Raw genomic sequence first — 24,797 nt, forward strand, 5'->3', positions numbered from 1 at the left:
AAATCTTTGTTTTCTTATCTTCTTGGGTCTTTGCACTTCTTCCTTTTTTGTTGCATATCTTACTTATCTTACTATTATATAATACAAATGATCATTGTCAGTTATATTTTTTGGGGAAAAGGAAGTTAATAAATGTTACATTGAATTGTATCAATCTCTGATGGTATTTGATCCTTTACAATGAGCAATAGGGAGAAAAAAAAACAAACAAATCTTGATCGGCAATTTTGTTGTATTTCTAGTGCTGAGTTTTGTAGTACCTTTTAATATTGCTATTTCTGTAACTTATATTGAATCATCCCGTTTTATTATGGAAAGGCACAAATATTAAATAACCTATTTACCATACATCATAAGTTTACCTTCATTTTCAAATCATAAGTTATAAAAATTAGCATTTTAAAATCTTCCGGAGTGTATTCCTAGGCGTAGGTACACCACCGTACACGTACGCTGTTAAATAACTTGTTTGTAGAAAAAATGTATGAGACGATATCTGTGAGTAATATTACTTTTTAATTTATTATGTAATTTACTGTTGTTTAATTAAGTGACTTCGTAGTTTACATAAATGATAAATACCACACCATTCATAACTCTACTCCAATTATGAAGGGTTTTACTTTTTTCAGGTGTTACCATCGGAAGTATTTTATTTTTAAACAATTTCCTTTAAGTAAAAAAAAATAATATGAAATTTTTTTGGTGTGAACAGTTTTGCTAAATACCAGATAGTATCATCAGTACGATTATCAACCTATAAGAAGTACTGTACAGTATGAGAAGTATACTCCAATCTCTACAAGTTCTTTAAGCCCTCTGTATCAACCAATAATTGATGGGAAAATGATCACAGATTCTTAAGAAGACTTGAGGTATCAATCATCAAGTAATTAAAAGGAATCCAAAAGGTGCCGTGCAAACATCCAAAACTATGTTACGATGCTATAGTTGACTAATAGGTTCAGCTACATCTTCTATAATCCCATCTAGTAATGCTGATGAACATTGATCCTGTCGACGAAACTTCAATCAAATCCAATTAAACTAAATTCATCTGCAGTGTGATTATCATCAGATCAGCAAAATGATAAATAAAAATCGGAAATTAAAGTAAATACTTTTGGGAAATTAATAAAAATGTAGATAATTACAAAATGAATATTAAAATACTTTGACCATCTTGCAGTACTTAAGTAATTAAAAATGTTGTTAAAAAACTTAGATTCATTATTAAGAGCAACATTGCAATTTATTTTTCTTTCCATTTAGTTTTCAGGTTAAAAAAAATTGCTAGTGTGAAGGTAGTTTTTGTCTTCAATTTTATTAGCACACAATATAGTAAATATACTTCATATTAATTGATAAATTTATTTTATATAATGTAATTTAAATAAAAGAAAGTTAGCAAAAAGGAAAATATAAATGGAATGGCCTGGATTTTTGACTTTAAAAATAATTACAAAATAATAATAATAGAATAAATACATCCAAATTTAATTCCTTCATTTAGTCTAAATGTAGCATAAAACTTTACTTGGGTCATATTTCTGCAAAACATAGCAACATAAAAGTTAGCTATCATAAAATATTTCTAAAATATTTCAAAATTAATTAGAGACTGTATCTCAATCGAGTTCTACTATTTTCCCCTGAATAAAAGAGTAATTTACTGACCTGGAGTGACTATGAGGATACAGATGATGATTATGGTGCAAATGAGAATGATCACAAGCAGAGATATAATGATCCCCTTCCAGTTCCTCTGTTCCTGATGCCCGCCAACCAGCTCCTATAAAAACCAAAAAAACCAAATTTAGTCATCGCATATGAGGCACGTACTGTAAGCTGCATGTAAGCAAGATGGAATAGCAATCACCGTGACGACATATTTTTCCTGATAAAATCTAGTACTTATCGGATATTTTTTTCGATCCTGAGATCTTTCTCGCCTTTCCATTTCAGTTTTATTTTCATTCATCTATCAAATATATTTATCATTTCAATTTCTGTGATACAGCAATTTGACACTCAGAATTTGCTATATTTAGCACAAGATTAAATACTGCTATATAATTGTTATAAAGCATTGGTTTTCTACTATAATTGGAAAGTATATTGTGGCTGGATGCGCAAGTTGGACGAGCATTAGAAGAAAGACAAAAAGGAGCAATGTCACTGACTGAGTTGAAAGAGAGAAGATACAATTATCACCTAACACAATTCCTACTTAATATAAAACAGTAAATATGGTATTCATTCAAATTTTTAAGTTATATATCATCTGATACATTAGTCTGAAAGTGTCACCTCTATATTACCGCAAGTTATGTAATGTACCTATTGAAAAAAGGTGTTAAATTCTTTTCTAAATAAGTTTGTTCATATGTAGGTTTCACAATCAGTTTTGTTATCAACTTTTGAAACATTAGGCAACATACTTGACATCGCGCCATAATAATGAATCAGGCGCCTTGTATACCTCACAGCTACATACACCCTATTCAAAGGACATCGATAGACTAACTAAAGAACATTAAAAATTGTACATGTAAGATTTAATTAGGCATTAGATACATTTTAAAAGGATATGTAACTAGGAGATGAATGATGTAATGGCTACTGACAAGCTAGAACATGTTATAGAGCATAAACATAATCAACACATTTAAAAGAAGCAAACACAAATCATCAAATCAATTCATTTTTGCTGATTTTACAGAAATTTTACTACAAAAATCCTTCAAATGCAAAGATGACAAGATTAAAATATAAAATTAACATAATTAATGCATATTCATGAATTGGCGAAGTGAATTATTTTATCACTGTGGAAAGCTCAAAACCTTTATATAAAAGTTAAGCAATTCAAATACTGAATTTATTCCTCGGAGTATATATTAGGCCAAAAAAAAAAAATATACTTGTTTAGCGTCACCGCGAGCGAGACCCGGATTTTCTAGCCGCCTCTCATTTTTTTTTTTTGGTTAAAAAGTGCTGAAAATCGACTAAAAAATGCTGATTAATAGAGGAAAAACGATCGTTTTTTTCATCTTCAGCACAGGAAACAAGATGTGAAGTGCACCACCAAGTGTGTTTTCTTTTTCTGCAGAAAAAAATAGATTCCCTCACACATTGTGCTTGTTGACAGAAATTGCGGACAATTTGATCGTAGTCGTACATGTTTTTATTTGGTTCTTTTTAGATAATAAACAATGTTTTAAATATGATAATAATAAAGTATACTATGAAGAAAAATAATAGGTTACGACCTACGCTTTAATTGGCAGATGTTTTAGGCCTAGCCTAATAACTAGTAGTAAGTATGGCTAGGCCCACCGGTTCGGCCCACCTGGCATAGGCCTAGCCTAGCACTGCAGCAGTTTGCCTACGGAACCACAATGCTTATTAAAATAAATATTGTACAAACAAATCTTTTATGTAAAATTTAGTGTCTGTAATAGCCTTTGTAAAAAATTTGGCTTGGCACCAATGCAGTTTTTGAAATCTCTAGGCCTAAGAAGCCTACACATTAGAGCCTAGGCTAGGCCTAAGTCAGCAAAAAAAAAAAAAAAAAAAAAAAAAAAAATCCGCCCCCGAAAATTTCTGAGGGTATGACACTAGTATATTTTTTTTTTGTCCTTACAATGTGATGTAACTTTTTTATTTCAATAACTTGGAGTAGGGTTCGTAATGGTCCGTGGACAGCCAATCCAGGCAACCATAAAAAAAAAATGAAGGTAATGGAAAATCAATTTAACTTGACCAGAAGATGTAGGCTTACATAAATTGCAGGGTGGAGTCAAATGTTGATGTCAGTACCGTACTACACTAATAAGCAAGAAAAATGATGAAGGAAATGTATTAAAATATTGTAATTGTAAGTCTCGGCAATGAACAACCAACAATGATAAATGTTTACAACGAATTAACACATCTGTTTACATGAGATGAAACATATGGTTGTAGTCTATGGTAACAAAATTGGTTTGCATTAATCCAATTTGTAGTTTTAAATATCCAAGGTTAATCGACATAAACCCATGTTGTGTGTATGTATGTATAAGTTGATTGAACTTGATATGGGCATGTGCCATTCAAACTATGCATTGGCTTATTGTAAATACTGCAAAAAAAACCCAAAAACTGATAAATCACTTCCCTGAAATACTAAAGCTACTGACACGAATGAACCATTAAAACAAGAATAGTAAGAACCTAGTTGCGAGTTACATTATTTATTACAAAGATGCCTCATTTTACCGATGGTGAAACATAAGCATGTAATAAGTCAGCTCATATTTCCCATAAGAGCACTGAGATACCACAAAGATTGTTTACTACTGGTGAAATAATCGCATAAAGTAAGTTACTTGATCTTTTCTCTAGGAGAGATTCAGTTCAATAGTTTATTATCATGGCAAGAAAAATAACTGAGAAGGTTCCATGGTTTTCTAATTGATTATCACATAGTGTCACAAATCTAAGACTAGTTCATAGTTCCTTTAATTGTGATTTCAGAAATTCACTTTAATTGTGATTTCAGAAATTCATTTTGATATACAATTATTCAAGGAACATAGACAACATATGGTATTGTAATGCTATACAGGAGAGCAAACAGAACCTTCGATTTATTTTGTTAATAAATCAGATAAAATGACACAACAGACTAGACTGGAGACAAACTTATGATTCTGAAACATAGATGGTCTAAAAATATGTAAATAGCTGAATTGGAAATTCATAACGGACAATAGAATAATTGTGCATTAATTAACCGTACCTAAATGTGAAACCCCATCAATTTATATCAGGATGCCGCTAAGGGATTTAACGGGGCACTCTTAAAATCCAAGGTATACGATTGACAATAAACTTAATGGGTTTGACGATCAGAAACAAGCGGCAAATATCTGTTATGTTCACAACATGTAGATAAAGTATGATCTTAACAGAGCCCGTCGCGGCAGTCTTAACTTCATTGGATGGCACGAGAGGAAATTATTCGTCAAATAATAAATTAATAGTCTACGTGAAGAGGAGGGCAAAATATCTGTGTGGTTTGCTGTAAATATGTCTTGAACTTCATGAGAATGCCCAAGTGCATTAGATAAAAAAAATTATATTTGTCTACTGCAATGCTAGCTTGTGTGTGGAAATTCATGGTCCATTTGGCGTAAAAATACAAAGACATCAAATAATTACATCATGATTTAAATCGCACAACAAATATAAATCTCACATTGTTATCAAAAGGAATTAGGAAACACAAAGTAAAGTTACATCAAAATTCAAATTGCTTTACAAAAATAAATATATATAAAATTGTTTTTATCAAAAAGGAATATCATCAGGTATATACATATAAAAATTTGATAATTAAATACACTTAAATCTACCATGAATCATTATTATTAATCATTTCATTATTGCCACTAGCGCCGTCTAATCATTATCATTTCAATTTAACACAATAATTATAAAATTTCACAATAAAAAAAATTTAAAAAATAGAAATACGGCGAAAAAGGAAGCAGATATACAATCAATATGAGGCCAACATAACTTAAATTAACTTGTTCTTATTGCACATTGATTAAAAAGTTGAATTGAGTTATGGGTTGAACGAGGGGCCCCGTATTCTGAGACCTGAGCGCATGAATACAAAAGACTGTGGAGTGAATGCGATTCATCTGGCAAATGGCATTTAGTTTTTTACGCACATTTTGTTCGTATAAGGTTTAAATCTTAATTATATCAGTCAATGCACGGTTAAGCTGAACGTCTGATCCTCTCAAGATTCCTCTTATTTTCTTTACTAAAGTTTCCGAAAGTGAAAATTAAACAAAGGTTTAGCACACTCTAGATAAACTGATTTGTAAAATAACAACAGAATGGATTTATCAAGAAAAACACTATTGAACTTCCTAAGAAAATACAATATAACTGTTGGCTTATTGGCCAATTTAGCACAATGTGCTTCCAGGTCAATCTGTCGTCAACCGTAACTAGCTCCTAGGTAGCAATATTCATGTACTCTGTCTACATATTCATCATTTATAACAGGATCATGAACAGATGGATTTCTTCTGAAATCATATGAGCTCTTTCACCTTCTTAACATTAAAATTAAAAAGTAATCCTTACACCATGTAGCAAACTTCTTGATATCATTCATATAATCAGAAACATTATTTCCTTTTACAAAACCACAGATGACAATATATCGTCAGCATATTTAATTATACTTAAACTAGGGGAAGAGCTTCTGCAATTACCTGCATACAAAGTAAATAGAACCGGGGACAGCACGCACCCCTGTGGAGCACCTGTGTTAATTATACGTGTACGTGATTTAATGTTTTCGACTTTTGTCAGTTGCTCTCTCGATTCCAGAGAAAACTATGAACCCATAAAATAAGTTTAAGATTAACATTCATTTCCATCATTTTATTAACCATAATATGTGGTTTTATTGTATTAATCGCACTGCTAAAATCTATGAATAATGACCTCACAACCGTTTTTGTGGTTTCTTAAGGTGGTCACCAATACCAAGTAGGTAACATAGTACCACATCATTCACTCCCTGTTTACTTTGATATGCGAATTGGGTAGGGTCAAGACTCACTCCTTTACCATATAACAGATGTTTCAAAATTATTTTTTCCAGACATTTCATAATAGCAATGGTAGCTTGTGTTCATAAACAATTAATTGTTAAACTATTTATATAATATTAAATTTTAGTATATTTGTAATTGATCAATTGTGAAAAATAATCTTAAGTGTCTATAGTAATACTATATGGAAAACATCTAAAATATTCAATTGAAATATTATTTTTGTTCATGTAAAAATCATATAGGTTATCAACTTCCAAGTAAAACACAGAGAAGAAAAAATTGTAAAAGTTTTTCACAATTATTAATAGGAAACACTTAAATGGCATACCATCAATTTTAAGGATCTATATAAAAATATAGTATTGAATATGTTCATTCTCCCAGAATCGAGTAGACCTACAATAAAAAATTTAAAAAATGTAAAGCTGTACAAGTAAAAGCGATTATTTTTGCATACAAATTAGTTACGATACTAGTATAGTTTCTTCTATCATCTGTCAATTTGACAAAAATTGAACAACTTTTTGTTAGACAAAAACAGCTTATTGAAAAGAAAATGCATTTCCTTTCTTACAATCTTTTTAGGATCTTAAACAGAAAAATCTGGCAAATGATAAGCAGGCAAGCCTATGCCAGTTATATACATTGCAGAAAAAACAGATACCTTTACAACATCAGACAACTTTAATGCCAACGTTTGCAGCATTAATAGTTTATAAGGCCACCAAACATTATATGAAGGTCATGCATATATTTTATATAGAGTGTTTCAACAGTGAAATTTCACTGTTCCCTGGTTTTAATACAATATGTTATTATTGTGAAATTTTGTCCTACAAAAATTCCCATCTTGTACAGTAATTTATTCTTGAAACACGTTTATGAGGCATATTCAATTCAAATGCAGTATACACAATAACAGCAATGGTACTATAAATAACTGATATTAATGATTTTTGAGAAAATTCAGTGAGACAAAATGTGCTGGCTGTTGTATAATGCCGTCTCTGTGTAGAGTGAATATATGCTGACGTAAAACATTGAAAACGGTCAAACTTAAAATTTGAGAGGATAATAAACCATTTTAAAATAATGTCATAAACGTCATCTAAATACAACTATTTAAAAATAAAACAGCATGTTCTTAAGACTTGACAGTGTATCCCAGATAGGTTTTTGCTAATAAAGATAGTGCCTCTATTGTTTTTTTTTGTTTATTCTGGGAGCTTTTTATCCTTAAGAAAAGTGCCATAGCATATGTGTGACCATTAAATAACAGATTAAATAATATTTTTGTTTTTCCAACTCTAATTCAAAAGAAATAAAACACTTCAGTAGGAATACATATGCATAATAGCATGTCAAGTGCTATAACACTATTTCCATAAATGTATATTTACATCAGAATTCTCTAAATTAATTCAGGTATGCGATATCAACACCACTATCATTCCGATTGAGTATTTTGGCGGTATTAATTTCATGATTACAGATGTTATTAGAACAATTTAATATAGGACTCATGACATTATCTTTCTATTATGGCATACATCAGTGTTTCTTATTAAAATTCATACAGGTAAATTCTTCTGAGGAAACTCCTTTGCAAAAATGTTGGAAATTATCTCAACTTTAATCAGTCGATGCATTGCTATTTCCAATCACTAAATTCTAATTTAAATTTTAGAATCTGATATCTAAATGGAAAACCTTTTTAAGGCCGTAGTTGAAAAAAGAATAAAAAATAATTTTCATCCCAAAGAAAGACCTTTGTGTTGGCCTTTTCAAAGCTGATATTTTCAACTAATGTACATCATAAAGAAGTTACTGCTCAAGTTATAGCCAATCTCATATTAATGGCTCAGATTATATCCACTTCCCCCCCCCCAGAATAATTCCCAAACCTATTTTTTTTTAAAGAACATGTATTAAATCATGTGTCATGGGTATACTATGGAAATTGTGTAAACAAATGTGGATTAATGAACTGATTGTTTGAGATAAATGATGGACACGTGTTTATATTAAGCATCAACAGTTTGAAGGGTTGGAGGATAGCAATCATGAAAGGCAATTCAGAGAGCTTATCGCTTATTCATGCGTTATCAATCATAATGTGATTGTGATAAAGAGGAGAAAACAGATGAAAAATGAATGAAAGGAGTATTAGATTTAAGTTAACATGTCATGAGTTTTCCACTTGCTTTTCAAATGGCACTGTTCATGTGCGATCTGTAATTGTCAGCTCATGTTGTATCAATTTCTCAATCTGTAAATTATCACCTGAAATGTCTCGCACATCCGCATATATATTGATGAATGTACTTGCCACAATGTTATCAGATCCCTCATCATTTCACGGCTTGATAATATGCTAATTTACTTCTATACAACTCTTCATCAAAAGACTTTTAATGTCTACATTATTGAGAAAATGTCTGCTACAATTATTTACCAAGCTCCAACTACATTTAAACATGTCCCACATCTCTCTGAAACAAAATTAACTGACTCCTCAGTATGTCTATTTCTAATATGAAGTTCAAACTACTTTCAAATTTTTATAAATTGGTACCGTCTTATCGTCAGGGGTTTATTTCACCTATTAGCTTGGTCATTGTCTTCATTTCCAAGCTCCTAGATTTAATCATGTCACCATACATCTCTCTCCAACAAATCCACTAGCTTCTCAGTATGTCTATTTCACATACGAAGTTCTACAACTTTCAAATTTTCATTAACTTGTCCCATCTTATCTTCACGGGATTATTTCACCTACTGCATTAGCTTGGTCAATGTCTTCAATCATCTTCTCATGGAGGAATACTACTTAAGCTGGGCATACATTGCACCATCGGCTGATGAATCCATCAGTACTCCCCTGTGAGCACCTGGTGACGCAACACTATCTACTGACTGTCTCATGCCTCCATCTCATTACGTTCTCCAGCGAATTGCAATGTGTGTTCTAAGTTCCATAAGCAAACCTAGACAATTCTACTTATCACATGACTTGCTACATTGCTATACCATCCACTTATATAAGTGTATGAATTCTGGGTTTCATTGAGATTTATTGTCTTTGTTACTCAAAATGGTTTTTGTCCCGTATTTGTGGTCTTAATATGTGTTGATAAAGACAATACTATGGAATTATTTTGATAGTTTTAAAAGTTTTACCTAATAAAATTTATAAGATTGTTTAATTTAATAATTGTTTTAATCTTATAAATTGTATATTTCTTACTGTAGTTTTAAGTAGTTTAAGTTCCATTCTGTACAGGACGGGTTTCCCACTATTGAATAAGAATTTTGATAAATAAATAAATGAACCTCAAGAAATTTTTCATAATTCCACTTAAAGACAGATAAATACCACTTTTACTCCTCACCTCGATCAGTCTTTGTCGTTTTTCTGATAATACCGTGAAACACTTTGTAAAATCGTTTTAAGTATGTTAAAATTATTATTGCTATTACTGCATGTAGAAAATAAGTTAATATCATTTTTTAACACATTTTAATTGATTTGTTAATGTTTGCTATGGTACCTCACATGAAAGGTATTGTGGATAGTAGATGCGAGAGTGTATTGATGTTATATTACGGTTACTACATCAGTCAAATTGTAACTACTTTGTTTTTGTGTAGCTATAGAAACTTACCTAGATACATCAAGAATTGGATGAGTATGCTATGAAACCCAAGGGATTTTCTGCTTTGTATTCATACTCTAAAGCCTACAAAACCAGCTTCATGCTTCTCTAGACTCTGTGTGAGCCGAGATCTAAGCATACAAGATGTTCCACTGAGAACATGATATCGCTTTACAGTACTAAGATATGCCCACACCACACCTTTTACGCTGATTCTTCAAGTGTTAATTTCCTAATACTAAGATGTTGGTCTATATATACATCTCTAATAATTCCCTTTTCATGCAAACCTACAAATACCTATCTACAAATACCTCTGATATTATATGATCTAATTTAACCCAACCTTGCACCTGATTTTGTATACACATAATATTATTTTATTAAATTCTGTCTGTCTATATGTAATATGTATAATTTTCAATTATTTATTGATACATGAGATTAAGGTTGATTTGATTTAAATTTCCATTCAGACTAAAAATATTAAGAATTTTGAGGGCTTCCAGGGGGGCTTAGGCCTGTCACTCGCGGGACTTGCCACATCCAGCACTGACTAAGGTGATCACCGTTGATTTAGAGGTACATTCAGTTTTAATTCTGTTACCAAGATATTTTGTTGCAATTTCTCTATGAAATATTTTAACTATTGGACAAAATTAAATTGCTGAATTGTAGAATAAGATGTTTCTTTTGACTACGATGGCCAATGAGTCAGAAGAACGTTGTTTGTATGACTCTCTAGTCTAGGGCTAGGCCCGTGTTCATGTGACAATGCTATGCAAAAATGTCCAAGTTTTCTATTTGTTTCTTTCACTCCATTTCAAATCTAAAGGGTCAGTACTGTGACGTTTATTATAGAAATATTTACCAAGGCTTTTCGATAAGTTATTTTATGATAAAATGTACAAACAAACAAGTTTGAGGAGTTTAAAAACTGTCAAAATTTACTCGAGTTGAGGCTTATTATTGTGTGAAAAAACTGCCACCTAGCGGTTTGTTTTGATGTCATACCCACGACTATAATGGCTTTAGTTTGTGACTACTGTAATTCTATTCTATTCTTAATAATTCCTTAGATTTGGGTAAATGATAGATGTCAGGCTCAATTGTTTCTTTATAAATATGTTAAAGGAATTAATTCAAGAAAGGCGAGAAATAAAAAAGCGACCAAGGTTCAAGCACAATGATTTGCTAAATGATACCCCTTCATAAATACCAAAGCTGTTATGGATAGCTATGGAGATTAAGCATTGTAATACATATAGATTTTTAATATTCTTATGTTCTTATGCTAAAAATTAAAAAAAATATTTGTATTGGATTTGGTATTGATATTCTAAATAGCGGATATATATCTTACATAACCATATATATTTGTATTTTAAATAGCCAATATTCATAATTTAAATTATTTATATTTTAAACGGTACAAAAAATAGTTAGAATTCTTATTTAAAATAGCCAATAATAATATATAATTAATAATAACAGATGCCTACTTATAGAACTGTAATATGCAGAGAAAAAGCCAACAACAACTATACAAGAAGATGGACTAAAAAGTAACAGTAAAGTTAGAAACAATTTAAAATATGCATATAGGACAAGACAGCCAGGATAACCTAGATTCGTTACTCTTGATACTATTCTTATGTAATTTTAAATACACTATTAACCTTTATAATGGAATGATAAATAGAAGCTATTTGATTTGATCTGATTCAATTTGAAATGTACTATTATCATCCCCTTATGTAGCGTTTTATTAACATTACAACAACGATCAAATTGTAGCATGCATTTTAAGATTTGCAAAATTTATTCTATCTGAATCTGTCAAATTCAATGTGCATTCAAAATGGTAATTAAGTTGTTAAAATGTTTTTTAGTAAGGAAAATTTGAAGTCTTTTAAAATATGATAATGAAAAGTAGTGTATGCTGTAACATGAAGACATTTTCTAAAATTAACTGTCTAAAATAAAAGATTTTATGATTGCGCTGAGAGATACAATGACTACTGCAGTAAGTAAATCTAACTTTATGGTGTTTTCATGCATTCTACATATATTTTAATATCGCAATGAAACATTACTAATAAAATTACATATCTTTTATAATTAATATAAATGAATTTACAAAGAAATTCTTGTATGTCAACTTTTCAAATATACACAATAAATATAATGTTTCTTTTTGATACTGTAATTGTCTTGGGACTACTTGTTACCTAAACACAATATAACTGAATTACCTCCCTTTGCTACCATAGACTTAAAACATGAATACCTCTTAAACATCTAAAATGTACGGTGCCCTAAATATTTATTACAGTGTATAGTGCTCTTTTATATATTTTGATTTATATATATAGTATAATTCATTAATTTTGGCTAAATAAACAAAACAAAAACAACTTTATGAGATAAAACATAATTTTAAATATGGTTTTGATTTTTACTATAAGTTTATTGGTGCTGTATAAAATATTTATTTATATACATATTATTAAGTTGTATATATAATCAAGTCTTTCATTATTTAATTATAAGAAGATCTTTAATGCCTTTGATCTTTAGTGAGGTTTACTGGTGCTTTAAAAAGTAATTTATTATTTAAATATATATTTCTATTATATTCCTTATCATACCTCACAAAGAACATGATGTGAATATGCGACACAGAATAAAAAAAAGTAATATTTTACATTGTCTACTGCAGACACTTGCCACTGGTGTACTCAGTGTCTTTAGTATTCTATTTGACACTTTCAAATAAACTATCAGCATCATCAATTAATTAGTAACTTGATTAATTACTCAAGGCTTGCCTTAATTACATTTTCTATCAATCATAAATTCTAATGACCACGGTAAGTCATCATTGTTCATAAGACACTGAATAAATTTACAAATTTAAATATATTTACATATATTTATTTACAATTATATATGCAACTATAACATTTAAAAAAAAACTAGACTTGATGTCTCTTGCCGCACAATGCAATATGTGACCGGCTTTGGCAAAATCCACTGTTTTCTAATTTCGCACAAGCACCAAAATCGTTTGAGAATCTGAATTGTAAACATTTTCAGGTTTTTGCATTTTATAAAAGAAAAGAAGATTTCTGCAAAATATCAATCACTAAATCTAACTGCAAAGTATACTAAAATTATTTTAAAAATACAAATCTTAATAATAACTATTGTTTTTGGAATCTCTGGAAGCTGTTTTCTAAAAAAATCTACATGGCTGATACGCAATGAATTAAATATTCAATACTAACCAAATTTCCATTAATATACACACTCTTTTAAAGAATTCATGCAGAATATAAAAATACCAAATAACAATTTCAATTTTTCCTATAAAAAGCTGGTTTTGCCAGAGCTGGCTACATTTAAGACAAACAGAGGATGATATAAAACATGGATCAAGAAATTAACCTAGATTTTGAAAAAAAATTTCCTTTGAATTTACACTTGGTAGTAATGCAATTTAAAACCATGTTGTCAATAATGGTGCATTAAGCACATCTACAAAGCAAACATAAATTTACATATGCATCTAAATTTACATATGCACGTATGAATTTACATATAAACAATGATGGGATATTGTACTCTGGGGAGTCTTAAGAGGTAATTTAAAAATAGATATTTGATTTTTTTCATTGACTCTCCACCTGTTAAGTACGTCAATAACAGAGAAACAAGAAAATGAAGCAGACAATATTTCATGATGGTTATATTGGAATGAGGCAGACATAACAATGGAATATATTTATTTCTAAAATTTAAGATGATCCTCCTTAAAAATACAAAAGAACAAGAATACAAGACACAAGAGAGGACAGTGACAAGCTCAAAATGCTTCATATGGGGGCTCAAAATGCTTCATATGGGGCCTCAAAAGCAACAAAGTCGACATAATAAATGTCTGGAGCTATTTTTGCTTTCATATTATTTGATATTGAATCACTAGGAATTTGTTCTTAAACTTTTTCCCAAGACTCCCTTGACTTTAAGAATCATCCTAGTCATGATCACAACAGAAACTAATCCAAGATCCAAAATGTGAAAGTGTAGTAGGGATACACAGTAAGTGCATTCCAATAAAACGTTATAAATAAAAGCATTAGATTAGAAGTCATTGCAGTTTAGCAACAGAAATACGCATAAGCATTTAACGTGCCAAGAATAGAAAACTTTAATGATGACTACAAAGAATTTGCTGCGTGTATGTAATCCACGTCAGAAACTAATGTCATCATTAAAATCAAATCGTTATTTCAGTAGAAAAAAAATATGCCGCACATTGCATTGCATATAAAAAATATCTGAGCTGGTTATCCTGTGTATTATATACGATGATAATAGAGGATGGGATGTCAAAAGGACATGAAACGAGAGGGTAAGAAGACAGGTGTGTTTACCCTAGAGAGCAGGTGGCAGAACTCGGTTCATTTTACCTTGGCAAAGCTTATGGAAAATTGTAGGTTTTAAGTAGATTAAATTCGGAATCCTGATTTCTCTAGGGGTAAAAGCACATTAAGTAAGATTATTTTGCATATTGTTCATTAAGAAGTGCTCACAATACATATCTTCAAGGAATATTCAGTTTGTTTGAAGTATCGGAATATTACTAAAGAGTAACTGGTAAAATTAAGAGAATATTTGATTCTATTTGAACCCAGGTGAGATGGGGAATATTGTGGTTACTACAAAAAAACTCATTTAATCATTTTTTAAAAACATAATTGAACTCTGAATGACTTGCCACAAGATGGAATAAACCTGATAATATATCTCAATTTGAGGTTTCAGGAGTAAAGATGTTTCAGTTTCCATTAGAAAAGAATCTCAAAGGATTTATCTTTTTATACTTTAACCTTACAAAATATAGGAACTATTACCACATTCTATTAACTGTATTTATACAAATAAATGCACTACTTTGAATCAATGCCTCCCCGACTATACTTCCCTCCAGAACATCACATAAAATAAATGGTCCCTATGTTTTTTTTCTCAAAAATGTCCAGCCTCCAAACTACTGTGTACTCAACTAATTAGAAGCAACGCTATGGTTATGGATCCTTTGAGGCTTTACAATTGTAAACAAACTAGCTTATTCTAAACAACTTTCAATCACCAATTATTAATCAAACAGGATTATATTATTGAATCAGGGATCTATAAGCTACCACAATCATACAATTGATTGCATATATGCATAGGCATAGATCCAGGGGGTGGGGGGAGATGGTCCATTGTATGATCCCCCCAATATTTTGACTATGTAGGCCCTATGGGATTAAGATTTCATGTCAATTCCAAGAATTTTTAAGGATATATCAGTTGATGAGGAATTTATTGATTATAATAGCAAGGAGGAACTTTTTCATAAAAACAAGTTTGGCCATTTCATTTAAGCAGTTATGTGAATAGCGCATATAAATACTCATTATTTTTATTATGTTTAATACTTTACAAAACCATGTTAATACCAGTGGTAATAAAAACAAAACAAAATAGACACTAAGAGGTTTATCGTTCATGAGCGAATGTATTTATTATAAAAGTGTAAAAATGAAGAGAGTCAATAAAATACTATAAAATATTTACTTATTCTTCCACTTCTTTTTTTTGCTCCACATCAATGACCTCCCTCATGGCATTCAACAAGGAAGCATTGTGAATATCTCAGATACAGATATGCCATATTGTTAATGGTAAATTTTATTTTCATTTTGATCAAAATTTCACTAAAAGTAGTCATCAAATTGCACCAATGTATTTTGCAAAAACAAGGTTTCCAGCTTCAGAGGGGGCATATCCCCTGTCCGCACAAGCGCATACATTGGCGCTAACATACCAATCATCACCCTCCCCCCCCCAATGAAAAATACTTTTCTACGCCACAGCATATATATTTTACACAAAAACACCTCCACTGACATAGACCTATTGTAAGGCCTCTCTTAAATAAGTCTAATCCAATGGTCCCGGGTTAATTCTGTCACAGCAGGATTTTTTCTCACGACCAAAAACAACTCCAGTCCCTATACCTCATAAAGACACTTGATTTAAAAAGCATGTCCATCCTAGAATTGGCGAGTGCACTTGTTGTGAAGAGAAAAAAACCAAGTTCTCGTAATCTCGAAAGCTCCGATGATAATAGAGGCAGTAGAGTATATTGTCCCTAACAGCCGCCCATCTATTAATCAATCAGATTAGTCAATCAGCTGAGTGTTTCTAGAGCTCCTCATCGCAGTTAAAAATCCACCTGATCAATAAGTTCTCCTTGGCTTTTACACAATCAACATCATTATCCTTTAAAATTTGTAGGATCCCAAGTTTCCAGAGCTTACCCCTCACCGTATTCAACCAGAACTTGAGGGGGATGATCATGCCATCTAAAACCATGAAACAATTAAAAACTACAGCTTCCTTATTTAAATAATTGGATTCTTTAAATAAAAAATGTTTTAATGTAATTTTTTACAATTTACTATAGACAGTATACCTTTAACACTGTGCTAAAATAATACCTAGCATCTCGATGATTTCAATACAACCAGCTAATTTCACATATCTGAACCTTGACCTATCAGCTATCGTAACGAGTTACAATACAATATACAATTTATTCATCATTTTGCTAGAAGCTAAAAATTAGATTTTGGCAGTAAACAACGGAACAGAATTGATAGAGTATAATCTCAAGTTTCATCCTTTTTACAACTATTTCCTAATAGATCCTAAATATGGTTTGCAAAAAAAAAAAAAAAAAAAACAATTAGTGAATAAATTAAAAACATCAATAAAATTGATTTCATTAAAGGGATTAGTCTTAAATTTGAATAGATGATAAATAATTTGTAACAGATATTTTTTAACAAATTAATAAAAAATAAATTAATAAAAATAAATAAATTATACCCCATGATTTTTAAGAAATTTACTTTATTTTTTTAAATTCAATATTTCACACAATATTTTATTTTATTTAAAGAAACCTGTTTCAATGTACCTATTAATAAAATATAAATTATTAATAGAGCAATACAATTTTTTTAAGTAGGTATAAAAATCATAAATGACTGAATTCTCATTTGGATTAAATTCCTGTCCTACATAAACTGGGAGGTCAAATAAAAAGTAACCTACTGGTATTCATTATGCATTATTTGTAGCTTGCTTGATAATTCTCCAGATAATTCTCTCCCAATTAATTTTAAAATGTTATAATGATTAGTTCTGAATTTGGCTTCTTCTGTTTGCTTAGTTCTGGCATTATAAATTTAGTTTTCAATTAATATATAATTAAACAATTTTCTCATGCATTTGTGTATTATAATGCCTCATATATTATAGGCCATTATGTAGACCATTTTTACATTTAACAATGAAGATTTGCGCTGGCTACTTAAATTTAAATAAAAAACAACAAGGTAATAAATAAACTAATAAATAATTTTCTTAAGATCAAATTATTTTATCATACTATTTATTCTGCAGTTTCTCAAAATAAGTATAGTAAATTGTTTCCTGTCCTGAAGATATGAAACCTGGTATCATTACCAAATGCATTAGTACTGGCACATTAGAGACAGTAGTTGAGTATGTTAGAATGCAAAGAAGTAGATCATGCATGGACTGACAAAAACCGAGAAGTTGTACAGAGTATTGATATCATGGTATGGCTGAGATATGGGCTTTGGCACGCATGTTCCCAGATTTAAAAACCTGCTAATGCCAATTGGGTATGATACTCTACTCTACTCTAAATTATCTCATCCCTTTGATGTAACGTTAATCCATTAATGCTTTGTATACAATAATTTTCTGCATAAAAAAAGCAATATATAGGCCTACACTACTTGGAAAAACAGGCCCGTAACCAGGAGGTTTCGGTGGTTTGGCTGAATGCCCTTTTTAAACACTTCACTACTGAAGTGGTATTTTATCATAACCTTTCTTTATCAAAGAAACACTTCTGAGTTAAATTTGGAATTAGGAAACCCCCTTCACATGAACCTGGTTATGGGCATGAAAAGAATGGTGATTGCGTTATGATGCAACGTTCTGGTTTATTTCTGGTTGTTCGTGCTTATACTTCAGACAGTGAGTGATATAATGCTATAAGCATTCCATTACCCAAGTGCTGGATATCTTTGCCAATCCAGATCTGCTTTCAGTTTTATCATCTCAGCTTTCTATAAACAATTACCTTGTGCAGGTATGAAGCACGCAATGATTATGGTGTTCATTAAAGAAATAAACAAATCAATACACTCTTGATTTCTGACAAAAACAAAATAATTATTGGGGTATCCCTTTAGCATTCTCAATATCCACATATGTCATTGTGGGTTATCAATCAATTTATATAGCATTTAAATATTTTGAACCACCATCTGTTATATTTTCTATACAGATTGAATAAAATAGATAATGATGTAGAAATATCCCAATAATTCAAACATGAGATATATTAGACGTGTCTCCCACTGCCTTAACCTCTACCAACAGGGATATCACCAGAGGCAGAAACACGAATAGGGCCTAATGTCAATGTTACCCAGCATTATCAGCATCACGTTAATGCACACACGTGGCATTGTCGTTCATGTTGCATGCTCACAACGCCAACATTCTAGCTCGTCAAATACCATAACATTAAACTTCTCTAGACATAAATCTCTTAGATAAATGTATGTAGCTTTTGTTACATTCTCCTAAAGGAAAAATGTGAGAAGCTAAGGGATAAAATGTGCTAACATCGGCAGCATGATAAATGATTCTGTTAAATCAGCTCATAATTTAAAGCTTTTTAAAAGCAATTTGAAATGCTATTAGACAAAGTTGTTATAAAAGCAGTAGACTGTATTCAATTAAGTAATTTCATAAAAAAAAATTTCATTTGTAAACTGTACTTAGGGAATCAAAGATACTTGGCATTTCAATTTATTCAATTTACCTCCAAATGGAGAGCATAAAAACATAAAACCAAAGCATTTATAAATTGGATTATATAGCAAATATTCTATCTACCATCTACATGAACATTTTTCAAAAAATAATAAACACAATAGTTGGGGTTGTAGCTTTATAAGTTAGAATGCTTGTCCTCTAGTCAATTATCTCTGGATTCTAATCCTTCCGAAAAGCAGGATTCTTTTTCTGCAACGTATACTTAATTATGTAAGTTATTAGCCCAACATTGAGCATAATAATAGGCAGAAGATATAATCTGAATTTATTATTTCAATCTGAAACTAAATATTACATCCTGCATTATTACTGGTTGCCTTTACTATACATCAGCCAATTAATTCTATCTGTAATTATTTAGTTATATAGTAAGAAGTTTGACTAAAATGCTTCAGGGAGTTAACAGAATTAAAAAACAAAAACTATTGCTTGAAATTCTTAATAGCATCACAAAAATTGCATTCTGCCATGGATATTAGTGCTTTCCATCCCTGTTGATTGATTGATCATCATATGGTATCTGAATAATACTTTAACCATGAATGAAAATTAGTTTGTCATGCTCTAAATATTAGAGTGTTAGCATAATGATCTTAGGAGATGGGGAAAAAAAATTCTCTTAAGCTAATTGGCAGAATTATTAGAATTAGGAAAAAAAACAAAAAAAAAAACAAAGGGATAGTTGAAAATTCTTCTTTATGATAGACCAAGAACCAATGATAATCTTGCTTTACTCTTACACTGGAAATCCCCATACTTTAATGAAGAGATATCTAGAATCAGCATCAATGCTGGTTAACAGAACTCCTCCATAAAACATAACATTCAAAACATATCCTAAAGTACAAAACTTGAAAAATGACACATTTTTTAAATATATTAAATAATAATAATAATAATTGCTTGATTGGATCAACTGAACATACTTGCATGATCTACTGCATTTATAAGCAAGACTGGGCACAAACTTATTCTTGAAGGTTTGTAATATTAAATTATGATGGCTCAAAATAATAAATACAAGGCCTACTATTGTTAGAGTCTGTAAAGTACCTGTCAACAGTAGGCAGGGGATTGGATTGAACACCAAGGATAGCCCACAAAAGTCTAGAAGAAGCCTTATTTCCAGTGGGGTCCTTCTGGTGGTGATTGGGCAGTACATCGTGAGGCAATCCCCTACTCTTTTTAGAAGAATGTACTGCGTTCTTTAACATGCACATAGGCTATCAATGCACACAGGACCAATGGCTTAAACATCTCATCCGAAAGATGGTGCGCTTATATTTCAGCCCTCCAGCTATTGAACCGGGGACCTAGAGATCTCCACGGTTCAGCGGGCCATCAGGGACGACTGGCTCGAGTTGTGGTAAAATTAATTTAAAATATTTTCAAGCCAAAGACTGCCTGAGAGTGCCATTTTCAGATATCTAGAGGTGACATAACCTAACTTTTTTTGCCTCAGACCTAACAATAATTGGGCTGATGTGGGTGTGGCCTATCTCTCGGGAAATAATAGACCTCCTGTCAGGGAAATGCTGGTGCCACCAATGATCACTGGATACAGCATTCATGTTCCGCCATGTGTAACCCTCTCAGCTCCCAGGGAATACTTCAGTGCAGCAACCTCAACTGCTGATCCATACAGTTTAAAATTTGAACCACAACCTAACTTAAAAGCCCAACCACTCTTTCACTGAAGTTTGTTCAGTAATTTTGTGACTTATGCCAGTGGACTCCATATGTTTACATTACGCATCATGCCAAACAAGGTTTTGTTTTCATATATTTTAAAGGCAAATATAATTGACTTTCACTGTTCCTATTTTTTTTAATTTTTTTATTAGCATTTTTAAAATTTATGATTTTTTAATGACATATTAAGTTACACAAAAAATACTATGATCTCCCTTTAATTAAAGAACTATAAAATTAAAGAATACCTTCAATGAAAGACCACCTTTCTGTAGTCCCAAATGTATACCTAGGCTTAGCTTTTATCTTCATAATAATTGTTCTAATCAAAGACAAAAACTGCTAAAAAAAACCTGAAAACCCAGATGTCAAAAGTGGTCTTTAATTAGAGGGAACTACACTCAGCCTACCTAACAATTGTTCCCGCTGATATTAGGATGTCACTCTAATCTCTACAGGGAAGTTAAGGCTCTGACATAGGCCTCAAACATACTGAAATGCTGTAGCCTACCTGAAACCAGCCCAGCAGACCCATGGACTGGCTGTCCTTATTAATGCCACTTCCATCAATAGTCGCATATGTCCTCATCGCATACCGGTATCAAAAGCTAGGCCTAGGAGTTAAAATTCACTGCTAGAATATCAACTAGACTCACACAGAGCCAAAGTATCTAGAAAAGCTCTTCGGAATTGTGACATTAGTCCACATGGATTTGCATGTTGCGCTTATGTACTTAAGCTAACGGCGAAAAACCAGTTTGACCGCTATAGCTGACAAGTACATGAGGGGCTGGACCACTAGTAACTGCTGGTTAAAAGCTGTTAGAACTGCAGCTCAAAAAGAGATTTTAATTCCTTGGTGTAGAAAATAATTCTGCTATTTGTTTGCAAATAGGTTATTTTTCTTATGTATAGGACCAGTCGGCAGCAACAGTGTATCTTGGTGGTATTGTTCCTTGTGTTTCAGTCGTTGACACTTGCTGTATTGTCACAGATTTATATGTATGCCTGAGAAACTTTACCGTTCTTAAACTATAGAGGGCATGCTCACCTAATCTCTTCCTCTCAGAAAGTCATCTGTAATGCATACCATTCTAATTAATAGCACTGCTATTTCCAAAGGGTTCTGTAGAGATTTACTTGAATTTCATAGTAATTAACCTGTATATCATGTTTAGGAAATTAACTTTTATTTATGGAAGCAAATGATTAAAATGGTATTTAAGTATGGTTAGCCTAGATCAAAGATATCTTTTCTGTCCAAAATGTTAAGAGCATTCGGAAATCATTAAGTTATTAAAGTTCATGATCATGCTTATTAAAGTTGAAACCCCACTTGATTTTGCATTTCTTAGCTTTGATGAACTCTAGAAACACTCAGCTGATTGATTAATAGATCTTTTTAGCTCTACTGCGTCTATATTACTGGACTCCATGAGGCTAATTGATTAATAGATGATTGATTAATAGACCTTTTTAGCTCTACTGCCTTTATTACACTGGCCTCGTCGGAGCTTTCGAGATTACGAGAACTTGTTATATTTTTCTTCTTTATATAAAAATTGCATTTACTTTCTTTAAATATAAAAATATTTAATTTAATTTAGTTTTCAATTTAATCAGATGAAGTTAACATTGTAATTTTTGAGCCATCAATGTATTTTACCTTCTGTTGATTTGTTGTTTTTTCCTTTTCTGCATAGGATTTCAGTTTAGGATCTCTAACTACCATTTAAAAAGAAGGGAAATGAAGCATGAATACAATTGGACCTTAAAAATCAACAAAAAAATAAATCATTTGGAATTCTCTTGAGAAACCAAGCAAAGATGCCCGTTATTTGCTGTTTTCTAAGACTGTAAATAGCAATTACTTTAATCATTAAAACTTTATTTGAATACTGGAAGCTTGTTAAAAAGATACAATATAGAATATTTCCTACAAACAACAAGGCACAGATGCCTTTTACCTGCTGCTTAAGGCTATAAAGCATAAATTATTTGTATTATGTACTATAAACTAAAAATCAAATGAAAAGAAAAGGTTAAAGAAAAGACAATTACATCCTCATTTTAGTGAACATGCACCAAAACAAGCACTTAACTATAGGTTACAAAATGTATTTCATTTTCTAGATATTTAATGCAACGTTTTAAATACACCCGTCAATAATTAAAGTCATTTATTACTTTTCATTGTATAATTAGGTTTCTGAGTCTTTAAAAATAATGCTGAAGATAGTAAACAAATGTTGTGTTATATGTAGGAAATATATAAATATTGCAAATGAGACCAAAGATTAGTTGTTGTAGACTGCTCTAGACATCAAGGGATAAAGCAAAGGAACATTATTTAACTCATACTTCAATGCAAGAATAAAAAAAAAACACTTGTTTTGGAACATGTCCTGTAATACAGAAAAACATATATGCTGCCCTCTTATGTTAGATTCTATATTATTATCAAGGATCTTAAAATAATAAGATAGCGTTCTCCATGATTTCTGCGTGCAAATTCTGTAACAACTCAGTGTAGGGCACCCTCCTACAATTCAAATTACTTTTGAACTTTGACATGTATGATCTGCGTGCAAGTTCTGGAACAACGGGAAAATGTCATGGTAACAATTAGGACGCCCTCTCTCAATTACATTATGCTTCTTTTGCTGAACATTGACGCTTCTATTTGTTACACGTAGAATCGCGGAGAGTGCTATCTTGTTATTATAAGATCTTTGTATTATACAGAGACGCATTATAGTAAAAACTTTTCACATTTTTCAATTTATTATCATTATTTTGAGATTTATCTAAAATTACAATATTAATAACAATAATAATTTTCCTGGTTCTAACACTGTCAATTACATAATTTCCTTAAATTCTCAAGGACATACAGATATTAATATACATCTGTAGGACCTTACTATCAGCTGAAATATTAATAATGTTGAATGACAACGAGAGTCTAGATATCAGTGATGCTTCAAGCTAAATCATAGAATAGATGAATACACACAATGTATGATCAAGGGCGACAGTGGTTTAATATTAAATTGTTTTACAAGCGACTGCAAATTTAATTGATTAAACATGCCATTTTTGTACAACCTCAATTTTTTTTTATACTTATAAATATTGTATAAATGAGGCCATCAATATGTATAAGATCATGAATAATCTTGCACCTACTTATTTATTCAACAAATTTATTATCAGAGATAACTATTACAATATTAGAAGTAAACCAAAATTGTTATTACTAAAACCAAGAACTGACTATAAGAAAAGAAGCTTATCATATAGGGGTGCAAAAATCTGGAATGATATTAGTGAAGACCTAAAAAATGTTACTAATGTCAATTTATTTAAAAAAATGTTTATTGCTACCATATAACCACAATTTGTGTTCATACTTTGTGATATTGTATTTCTGTATATATTAACCTCTGAATTTTAGTTTAGTTTTTATTTCTTTTAGTACCTTTTTGTAATTATTTTTATGTTGATGGGCAAAAGGAATTTTGGGACCTGGATGTTTCATGACGCTATACTGCAGGTGCATCGCAATCTGGACATTTTGTAACCAAGGCATTTCAAATCTCAAAGTGTCCAGGTTGCGAGGTACCAGTAGTGGAGTTGCTGGGGGTCTGGTTTACAGAATGTCGAAATTTCCATATTGAAAAATTTTATCAATTGTATTTTTGGTTTTCTTTAAGTTGTTCAATTAACAAAATGGTATGTTAAATTTTCAATTTGTTTAATTTTTTGCTTCTCCTACATGGACTTGTAGAAGAACTCTAGTTGAAACAAGTTTTTT

The 24,797-nt window shown here is 31.1% G+C and overlaps 1 protein-coding gene across 3 annotated transcripts in view; it reads right to left on the minus strand.

The window, feature by feature from the left end:
* LOC117114105 (prolyl endopeptidase FAP-like) overlaps window positions 1-21,955 on the minus strand; it is a 68,045-nt gene extending 46,090 nt beyond the window's left edge. For 2 of the 3 annotated variants that reach the window (XM_033257651.1, XM_033257650.1), the window contains exons 1-2: window positions 21,492-21,955; window positions 1,678-1,792 (exon numbers count right to left, since the gene is read on the minus strand). In XM_033257651.1, the coding sequence (XP_033113542.1) occupies window positions 1,678-1,792; window positions 21,492-21,569 (193 nt within the window). In that variant the 5' untranslated portion in view covers window positions 21,570-21,955. Of the gene's footprint in view, window positions 1-1,677; window positions 1,793-6,957; window positions 7,007-21,491 lie in introns of those variants that run through there. The other variant, XM_033257652.1, reaches the window with a different exon arrangement.
* Window positions 21,956-24,797: the final 2,842 nt, after the last annotated feature.

Source organism: Anneissia japonica, unplaced genomic scaffold (genome assembly GCF_011630105.1).
Source record: "Anneissia japonica isolate Jap-2015-1 unplaced genomic scaffold, ASM1163010v1 scaffold288030_len866700_cov218, whole genome shotgun sequence".
Lineage (NCBI taxonomy): Eukaryota > Metazoa > Echinodermata > Crinoidea > Comatulida > Comatulidae > Anneissia > Anneissia japonica.